General features: G+C 31.6%; 2 protein-coding genes across 2 annotated transcripts; one reads left to right on the forward strand and one right to left on the reverse strand.

Annotated features, from left to right (window-relative positions):
- Positions 1-342: 342 nt before the first annotated feature.
- Positions 343-3,159, forward strand: LOC134234565 (plancitoxin-1-like). The gene is made up of 3 exons (XM_062716650.1): positions 343-469; positions 2,452-2,574; positions 2,928-3,159. Exons 1-3 carry the CDS (start codon positions 395-397, stop codon positions 3,102-3,104), a joined length of 375 nt encoding a protein of 124 aa, XP_062572634.1. The 5' UTR covers positions 343-394; the 3' UTR covers positions 3,105-3,159.
- A 3,299-nt stretch (positions 3,160-6,458) lies between these two features.
- Positions 6,459-10,423, reverse strand: LOC134234566 (uncharacterized). Its single transcript, XM_062716651.1, has 3 exons — positions 10,361-10,423; positions 9,046-9,114; positions 6,459-8,324 (listed from the first exon to the last, which is right to left on the reverse strand). Exons 1-3 carry the CDS (start codon positions 10,410-10,412, stop codon positions 6,817-6,819), a joined length of 1,629 nt encoding a protein of 542 aa, XP_062572635.1. The 5' UTR covers positions 10,413-10,423; the 3' UTR covers positions 6,459-6,816.
- Between the last annotated feature and the right edge of the window lie 408 nt (positions 10,424-10,831).

The raw sequence follows: 10,831 nt of genomic DNA on the forward strand, positions 1-10,831 counted from the left end.
TAAATACAGCCGTAATCTAATTAAAATTAGATGTTAGATCCGCTCGCATACTCGCTACACTAACATCCAACAACATCCCATTGAGGGTCACGTCAGAGGTCAAATTCGGAACGGCTCTAGACTTATTCGCTTCAACAATATACAATGATTTTGCAAACAACGATTTGATTGGTTGAAAGAATTTGACCTCTGACGTGACCCTCAATGGGATGTTGTTAGATGTTTGTGTAGCGAGTAGGCAAGCGGATCTAACATCTAATTTTAATTAGATTGATACAGTCGTAATTGTCGACTTATTTCCTGACTCATCCCTCCAGAGAAGTTCTAATATGACCATTCAACTTAAACATTTTTACATTCAGATTTGTATCGAAAGCTCGTTGCAGAAAAGTTGATGGACGATCTAAAAGTAGAAACATGGCGTTCGGAAGACTCAGACAGTTTTTCTTCTTCGTGTGACAAGTTCAAGGTAAATAATTCTTTTTTCGAATTAGTTTTAATTAATTTGTTTCACCATACATTTATAATTCAATTATTTGTTATTAATGTATTTATGAACGAAAGTTTAGTCAGCCCTGCAGCGCAGTGGTCGCGGAGCGAGAAGTTGATCCTCACGTCGCGGATTTAAATCAAACTGACGACGTGAAAAACGGTCCTTCGGATGAGACCGTATAAAAAGATGTTCCTGTCTCAAGTATAAGAAGCATTATGTATATGGGTCTTTAACACAAATCGGTTTTTGCTCTTTATCATTTTGGGATGGGGTGAGATTAATCATATTCCATTATCTTTTAACTTTCATTTCTCTGTAATAGCGTAAATTGCTAAAGCTGCGGATACCACGTCCATAATTCTTGGAAAATGATTTATTTATCCATTTTCTATCAACGCCATGAAAAACTGAAAGATAAATTTGGCAGGAGGATGGGTTATTGATTGTGTACCTGGCATTCTAATCTTTCACATTTTTAAAAATATTTTATGAATGATTGATTTATTTCTTGTTTTAATGGTAGTATTCTTATTTTTGCTATTTTTTTTCCTTTGGTTATGTTTTATGTTTGCCTTTTTTTGGTGGGGGATGTTAATTTTTATCCTTAAGTAAAGGACTGGTAAGAAATAATGAAAACCAACAAAGGAAGATTTTTTTTCTATCATCATTGACTGCATTTTTCTTTATAAGAACATATATCATTTTTCTAATATACATGTATATATTCCAAGCTCTTTGATTTGCTTTAACATGATCAAATGATCGATTATATAACAATATATAGACTTGAGTTACTATTTATAGATTCTAAAATGAATATCGACTTAATGCTTTTTAAAAAGGATATAATTTTCTGTAAAACATTTGTGCTGAATTCAAACTAGCTTAGACAGAGTATGACTTGATTTTAAAAAAAAATAAAAAAAAAAGATTGTACTTCAGCTCTTTATTATAATTGCGATGCCTTGAAGAAGATTCTACGTTATGTTAAAACATAATAGATATGTTTTTCAAAAATCAATGCAAAACTGAATTAGACAAATTAACTTTTTAAAAAGGATCCCCTTTATCACCCCATCGGTACACACATTACAATAACCAGATTAATTAATTTGGATCTCTAGACTCTCAGTGTTAACAAAAGACAAGAGAGAAAACTTATGGTTGATTTAAAATCCCTGTAAAAAAATAATATAACAAATGTAGCCCTTCAATTCGTCAATCCATAGATATATCGACTTCACAGAAAAGCATATCGACCTCGCACTTCGTGCTCGGCCGATATGCATTTCTGTCGATATATCTATGGATCGACCTCATCAAAGGGTTATATTTATATAATTTATTTCCAACTTTAAGACCAATAATAAATATGCCTTCTTTTTTTCTGTTGGATACACAATGTCGGAAATTCACTTACCACGACAGGATTAAACTTGAAAGTTCATTATAAGAGGATACATGTATAATGATTGATTGATTGTATATTGTTTAACGTCCCTCTCGAAAATTTTTCAATCATATGGAGATTTGCCGTTTGCCGATGAAGGGCTCAAATTTAGACCTATACTTGGCACTCAGGGCCATTGAGCAATGAGGGTTCTTTATCTTGTCAGCGCCTACCGTGACACGGGACCTACGTTTTTAAGGTCATATCCGAAAGACCCGTGACTTTCACTTCTGATGCCGAGCGCTTAGGGGAAAAAACAGTCACTGCCTATTTTTACGTCTTAGGTTTGACGCGGTGCGGGAACGAGAATCGAACCCGGGTCTCCCGATCACGAAGCGAACGCTCTACCTATGGGCTACCGTGAACGGTCATGTATATTGAAAATCATCGAACATCGAACAAAACTTGATTTAATAGACCCAATGAAGACTTTTTTCCCTTGTTTTGACTGCAATCACAATAAATGTGCTTTGAAACAGTGTATATTTTAATTTGTATTATTTTTAAGATATGGAATGTCAAAGAAATTATCTTCAATGATGGCTATGAATTCAGATCTTCGAAGGATCATTCTAAATGGGCAGTGACAGAAAATAAAAACTGGATATGTATAGGAGATTTGAACAGAGCGGTGAGTGATAGTATGTTGTTATCAAATTCGAACTATCCTCGTAATATTAGTATGTGCGAAATACTTCTCAATAAAACAAAATATTTTAAGTAAATGATAAAACTTAAAAAAGAATTTGTTGAACGATAATTGGTGGCATATATTCTGCTGGTGTAACTTTAAATTAATTCAAACCTCTGTATCTCGATCTCGAATGAACCAAAATAAATAAATTTCGAGGTATTCGACAATTCAAGATAACTGAAAAAATACAGACTTATAGGTAGTTGGAATTGATGAATTTCAACACATACCTGATATTCCATGTATTGAGGTTCGAGAAAACAAAGTTTAATTTAACAGTCTTTTTTCAGAACTCGCAATGTAAACGAGGTGGTGGAACAATGTGCCTCGAACATAAGGAAGTTTCAGATCAGTACAAAAGTTTGATTAAGTCGTACGAAGAATGTGACAAGAAAAGACAAAAACCAGATTGCTCTTTCGATGACAATTACCCGAAAAAAGTGAGAAAAGTTTGTCCCAACCCATAATTCTTCTGAAGAAATATACAAGTCAGATGAAATTGACTTTTAAATACCTTACAGACGAGTGTAAAATAAAAAAAAATTGGAACGACTCTGCCCTGCTCCATATTTTTATTGTTTCAATGGATTTTTAGCTTAATAAGTGTTTGCTGTTTCCATAGTTCATTTTATATTTTCGAATTGTATGGTCTCCGAAATTCAAATAACTTTAATGTTCAAACAGAAACATTTAAATCAAACGTTGCTGTGTTCTATGTAATGACGAATCAGTCGGGGATGAAAAATATTTTTTATTTCATTGTAAAATCTACGAAAATTTTAGAGAAACTTTCTTTCATAATGTTAATTTAGATAGAAATGTAGCTCCATTTGAAAATTTAAACATTTTATTGAAAAATCATCAGAGCCAAACTGCCTAGTTTATAAACTTATGTTTTCAACTAAGACAAAAATATTTATATCAGTCCAATATAAATGTCCATCATGCGCGCTTCAAATGATTATAGTAATACTGTACATATATTAAAGTGACATATAGGTCTAATGGGCCGGGTGTGATTTATATACGTTTATATTGTATTTACTTGTTTTCTATACACATGTCACTATAATAAAATATTTACTTACTATAGACGAAAAATGAAAATGGTCTAAAAGAAAAGATAATTGGGCCTTTTAAAGTGCATCTTTTTAATAATCAACTCCATACGATATAGTTCTGAAAAAATCGTGTTTGTTGTTTGTTCATTATTTCCCACATTTGGGAAACTTATACGAATACATTTCTTATCTGTTGGAAGAAATGTTTTAAGTTCTTTTTTTAAAGCATTTTAGGACAAAAAATTATGGAGAATCGATATACCGATGATTCATTGTTTACATGATTGATGTAAATGCTGATAAGCTGGAGCGGATCTCATTCAGAAAAACGATTTCTTTTACAAATTTTGATTTAAATGTCAGTGTTATCTATAATCCTAACAAAATGTACCAATTAAACCTTGATTTCAGACCTTTTAAATACAGATTGAAAGTTCGCCATGAACAACAAATGCAGCTCGATTTCTCCGATGCATTAGGTTTATCTTTCTCATCCTGGGCGAAAAAAATATTCTTTGACAATTTAAATGCCTGTTTTTTGATGCTGAGATTGAATTTTCTCTATGTTTTGGACTTTGTAAGGAGCGCCGGCTTTTACAGTTGACGGCTTACTTTTAAACAATGTATGGAAGTTCTTTTACGATATTAATATTTACCACAACATTTAATTTACCGAAAATAACGAGTTATTTCAATGCACACGTAATTAAGTTGTCCTTGAAGAAAACGACATCAACTCTACCCTCAACTCCGGATTCCGGTCTTCACATGTAAGTGCCCCTAACACCATACCTATGGCCATTAGAATGGTTATCTTATCTATTATAAATTCTGTACCCCGTACATGATACAGGTTAAAATGTCCAAGTAAATCTTAAGCAGCAAAAGTCATCACTTCTAGCAAAAGTCCTATTGTAACCCTTGGACTTCCAGTGCAGGAACTCCCGTCCATTAACATAATACATAGGGGGTTGAAATGATACAGTGCTTAGAGTAGCGGGTTTGAATCATACTTTGGGACGTGGAAACCGATCCTTCATATGAGGTCCCTTGTCGCATTAAGTGCTGGCAGAAAAAAAGATCCCTCCCTGCTTACATGTAATGGCCGTAAGTGCCAAGTATAGGACAAAATTTGCATAGGACAAAAATGCAAAGCTCCTAAACACACAGGAAAACATATTTTTGTGAATGATAAGTTGTGTGACTATGAAATAAATCTAAATTTGTTTATTTTCAATCTCTTTGTTTCTTTATTATGAGAACATTTTAAATAAAAAAGGTTGCGATATATAGCAATGAGTGTAAGGTCGGATAATATCCTTTAAAATAAAAAAAAAATACAGTTCTTCATATACACTTAACAAAACTTCTAAGTGTTCACTTTAATAAATGTATTTATTTAAAAACTACTCTGTAGAATGGTGTGATATTCTCAAATTATTACAACAAATGAGTCTTCTCAACAATTGTTGAAAGAAAATCAATGATCACTGATGAAAACCAATGTTCCGTGACGAAACTTAAAAACAATAGATCTGTACTTTGTGGCACATGTTTTGTGTAATTAGTATCCTTTTGTGATCATTATCAAATTTTAAGAAAATGGTTTCACTAAAAAACACAAAATATCGGCAAACTGACCATTTAGATAGAAGGGAAAGCCGTTGGAATGTTGATATCTGGACAATCTTTGCAACACGTTTTACTCACTTTTATTTTATGCTTAATTGTACTTGATATTACTTTTGAAAATTAACAACCAGTATCAAAACCCATTTAAACACTTTTTTCCATAGGCTGTGTGTCATTTTTCATCACCAATTTATCACAATTTGATGGTTTTTGACAAATTTTAACCAAACCGGAAGTGACCTTGATTTTTGTCTGAGGACAAAACTTCGCGTCACACCATGTTAAAAGAGTGTTAAATTGTCCTGAAACAATCTTAGAAACATGAAAACAAATAATTTCAATCGTACGAGAATGATCAGAAATCGGTGCTCGTGACAGTCTAATGTCAGCTCAAACAGTTTGAATTATCCTTAAAGAGGTGCACTAACGTGCTAAACGCCCTAGGATATTGACCAAAAGGCATCTGTGTGATGCTACACTCTCAAATTTCCGGATCTGAATCCAATTTAAAACATTTGGGATTTTATAAGAAATGTCACCCCCCCCCTTTTCCACACAATTTCAACAGTTTGGAAAGATCTAAATTGTAGGTGTGGCAGCAGATGGGCTTATCTCCTATTCAGGGGTACATGGTATTCAACTGTAATTACACTCTTGTAGTAATTAGAGCGAGTGGTGGTCTCACTCCATAGATATTTTTCTATGTGAATTTTCATTTTGAGGGTACTTCGTTTCCATGACACTTTGCTTAAAATTCTGACAAGATACTTACATGAAATTTACACAACATCCAACTCAAATAAGCATCATTAATCAGGAATTAAAAAAAAATATTTATTTTTGCATTTGTTCTTTAAATCTTCAAAAATGTTAGGTGAACACTTAGAAGTTTGGTTCAGTGTATATATTTTTTTTTATTTTTCTTCGTTATATTATTCTTTAGACAATTTCAGAATCGTCTTTTACTATGTTAAGATTAAAATCATAATACTAAATACATATACTTTGTAAAATGCATACAGCATAAAAAGTGTAAATATGATCATCAAAATAAAATAATCTTCGATTTGAATCAGAAAAATTAATTATTATAGACCAAGTCAATTATTAATACATTTTCCAGTCTACATTGTATTGATAGCACAGGCAAAGTTTAAAAGTTATGATAAGAGAATGAACATGAAATGCACTTCCTTACGAGGAGTTGTAATTGGTACAGAACAAAAACTTTTAGAAAGGTTCTTTACCCAAATAATTGCATTTTATGGAACGTCTCTTTATGATGACATATGATTGTTTCTTTCTAATTTTTTTTCGACATGAAAGAAGAAAGGAATGAAAAGTAATTTTTTGAGTGAGATAAGAAGTACATGCACCATATTTTAAATTCTTTACAAAATTGAAAAACATAGCAAATCATTTTCTATCGTAGCCACACATTGTATGCACATGAATTGAACATTTATAGCTTTTATATGTTTCTATATCAATCTGAACTTGCAATTTTGGGGATAGTATTTAAAGAAGGATTTGTTTGGTTATTAGTTTTCCTTTTTCCATACATTTTTAGAAACATCAGAGCTGAATGAATTCGAAAAAAAATCGTAAAGGGCAGTATTAGTTTCGTGCAGATTATCCAAAACGTTTGACTATAGTATTTCTCTACAATAAAACTGAGTGCAGGCAATTTCGCCTCACCAAAGGAGTCACCACCCCAAATACCAAAATTGCTTAAACTTAAAAGTACACAAAGGAAATAAATTTTAGATTTGTACTTATTTTCATTCATTTTCTTGCTATTTTCTATTGCCAAAATGAAAACAGTTTGTTCACCAGCAAGAAAAATACTCAATATATTTTCAAAATAAGAAATTCCAAGAAATGTTACTAAAGTGTCATCCTTTTCCATTTTAGAACCTTTCCATATTGCAAATAAGTAGAACATGTGGTACACAACATTCATAAAACAACTTAACATTAAAATAAGCCCTTCCAAGGTAAACTCGAAATCAAAAGAACTCCAAGACATTATGAGACACGCTGTTATGCAGCAAAACATCGCAAATTTAAGCAAAGCTGAAAGACACATATAGATTTCAAAAAAGTCGTGCCCTTTACTGTCGTCTTTTACTGTTACTATGTAACTAACAATGGCTATTATAACCAAAGATGATGACAGTATTACAAAGAAAAGGATTGGGGCTTTTTCTGTAAATTCTTTTCGTCTTTGATTATCATCAATCAGACCCCCAGTCTCTATGTTCCGCTGTGCATCATGACTGGTAGTATTAACAGAATCTAATTCGGTTTCTTCATGGGTGGAAAAAAGAAGGTCTATGGAAATGATTGCAAACTCTACAGAGCAAGGAGCAAGTAGAGGGTCAATATCTTTAATAAGACTGGTGGCTGTTTCACTGTAATTGCAAAGTGGTGTAGGAGAGGTTACGTTTGTTGTTTCTTGGTTATTTTCGTAATGAAAGATATCTCCAGACTCTGAAAAAATTGTGTCTAACCAAAAACTGAAATTGGCAAACAGAATGCCTATAGAGGAAAAGTGATGAATAGTTGTTGATTTTGATAACCTAAAGGCAAATAAACCCCAGATAAGGAGGACTGTGTATATTATTGACATTACATTATAAGCAATACCAAGCCCTTTGTCAGTGCATTCATCATTTCCATGAGCATGCTTGTTAATAAAAAATGCACAGTGTACAAAATTTAGGAGTCCAAAACCAACACCTGCTTTATTTTTAACTTTTTCTGAAAAGGAGTCTGCTTGCCTTGACCTATTCCCGTGGCTCTCACCACGAAGTACAGACAATAAAACAAAGCTAATGCTTATAATCCCTATGGTAATACTGCAGAGTAATACTCCAAAAAGCATAGACTTCGATTCCTCTTCATTATAAATCATCTTTGTCCAATTCACAGTCATCATTGAGAACACAATCGCCAAAATTACGATTGCCAGCGTAATGTAGACTTTTCCTCCTTTAAAAAAAAGAAAATAAAACATAATCCCCATTTAATCATTATCGTTAAAAGATATTCCTCACAAGAAAAGAATATATGTTGAGTATATAAGTATGGATATTGACTTGTTATATTCTTGTGTATCTTCACTGTTAATACACAATTGTACAGCCTTTAAGCATAAGTGTATCAGAAATATTTACAATAAACGCGATACCTAACTTAACAATCGTCTACTTCCCTTACTTATGCTGCAATTTACCTTCATCACCGGTCGGCAGAGTATGTTCACTCCTCCATGGCACCTGATCCCACTTTTGATTGTTAATTTAGAGGTTCGTTTTTGCACTGCTCAAAAGTTTGTTTTGCTTTATGGACTTCTGGGCTTGAATACTGTTAGTTATCTTCATAAATTTTAATTACTGCATACAAGCTTGGGGTAAATAAAAGGACCTTATATTTTGATCCATCTACCTTTGAACAAAAGGGTTTGCCAAACTAATTAGACAAGCCATTTCATAGAAATTTATAATGATGTTAAACATGAAAAGTACAACATTTTAAAAATGAATGTTTATTTTGATTAACCAGATGATCAAAAATTAGAAAAGGCAAGACCGAATTTATATGGGAAATTTGACTATTATGTCGTATAATGATGTCATAAATATTCATTTTACTTATCATAAAAACAAATACGATTTCAAACTATACTCTAGAACAATATGATTTTATCCACCTTGTAAACCAGATGAACCAATAGCCTTCCAATTCTTTACATCTTGCAAATTAGGAAGGGTGGATCCTGCTATTAGAAATATGGAGTAATTATTTATAATTAAGCATATGTTTAGAATATTTATATATACATACCTTAATTTTGAATTAAAAGAATAAAAATGGAGAAGGGTTGTCAGTTAGCTTCATTTGCACAACGGAGCATTTAATTCAACCCTTTTTTTTAATCTATGATCAAAAGTAACACATGAATCAATTTTTCCTCATGTATTTTTATGAAATCAATTATTCCCTCAAACACAGTCATTTTCATACTGAATAAGATCAAATTTCAATTTTGTCAACAAATTAGTTTCAAATTACTTGGCATGGTTAATTATTTTAATATTTTGTACTCAAACAATGTTATTGTTCTGACGTTAAACGTAATACAGCAATTAAATCATTAAAAGGTTATGACATTTTTTTTCAACTTCAAATTAAGTTAAAATCATGTAAATATATTCAGAAAATATATTTAGAATGTCTGTGATATCTATCTTATCTAAATTTAAATATATAGGACCAGCATAAAATATCAAATTGTATACTTCGAAAGACAAAGAAAAAGTAATCTTCCAAAAATTAAAACCCTACTGCTAAAAAATAGAATTCCACAGTTAATGCTTTCGGCGATGAATTTTTAAAAATATTTTTTAATATAATAGTTTGATTGGCGTTGTAAAATCAAAATTTCTGATAGGAACCAAAACATGCAAATTTTGTTTAGAAAAGGGGGTAATACTAGATTCTGCTTAAAACTTACCTACAAACCTCTTCAAGAAAGAAAAATCTGACTCCAAAAATCACAGTTAATTTTTTTTTAAAAAAGTGTGGCTACACATACGTTAGACAGCTGTTATTTTGTAAAGATACAAATACGACCATATGCCATTTATTACACATCACTTTTTTACGGTACTTTACTATGTTAATGACATAAATGATATATTGTTTTTCTTATCTAAATTATAAATGAGATTAGATTTTCATGTAGCAAAACAGTACATGGAGATTTAAGTATGCTAAACTTCAATGAGTATTACACGGCGTATAACATATTACATAACAGAAGTCGGACTAGTTTATATATTGATAAATTCCGGAAAAGTATAATATGGAAGTCGATTCAACATCTTTAATATTGATAATTTCAATTGATTCATTTAATCATCTTAACGATTTTATATTCAATTGATATAAAATGAAGAAATATATATTAATTAAGCTTTAGGGATCAATAATAATATTTTTTAAAGAAAATCAATCATACTTACCCCTTGTTCGGCCCAAGAGTGGTTCGTTAGCTTCGCTTTGACTGTCTGCCATTCTAGAGCTTTTTCTCTAAAAAGTTAACAAGAAATATGTCTACAAAAAATGCTCCGCTCTATGTCTTATATGCTATTGCTACTGTAGGTTATTTTTTTGCCGTTTTACAAGATACATGTACCTTTGCTTGAATATTTTGAAAGATAATTATCTGCTTCCTTGCAACATGACTTTATAAAGACTTGATTGTCGAAGAACTTTAACCTCAGAAAATCATAAGGTTTACGATACTATACATCTGTAATTTCCTAGAACGCTGATTTTTTTTTCTTCCTAGAATAGAGAAATAATCATATTATAAAGTATGTCACACAGTTATCAATTAAATAAACGCGTCTACGTACTTGATACACAATTTAAAAAAAACGGTCTCTCTCTTATCAAATTTATGAAGTATTTACCAACATTTATCTACTCTT

Source organism: Saccostrea cucullata, unplaced genomic scaffold (assembly GCF_032062105.1).
Source record: "Saccostrea cucullata isolate Sc308-1 unplaced genomic scaffold, CSIRO_AGI_Scuc_v1 ctg3808, whole genome shotgun sequence".
Taxonomy (NCBI): Eukaryota; Metazoa; Mollusca; class Bivalvia; order Ostreida; family Ostreidae; genus Saccostrea; species Saccostrea cuccullata.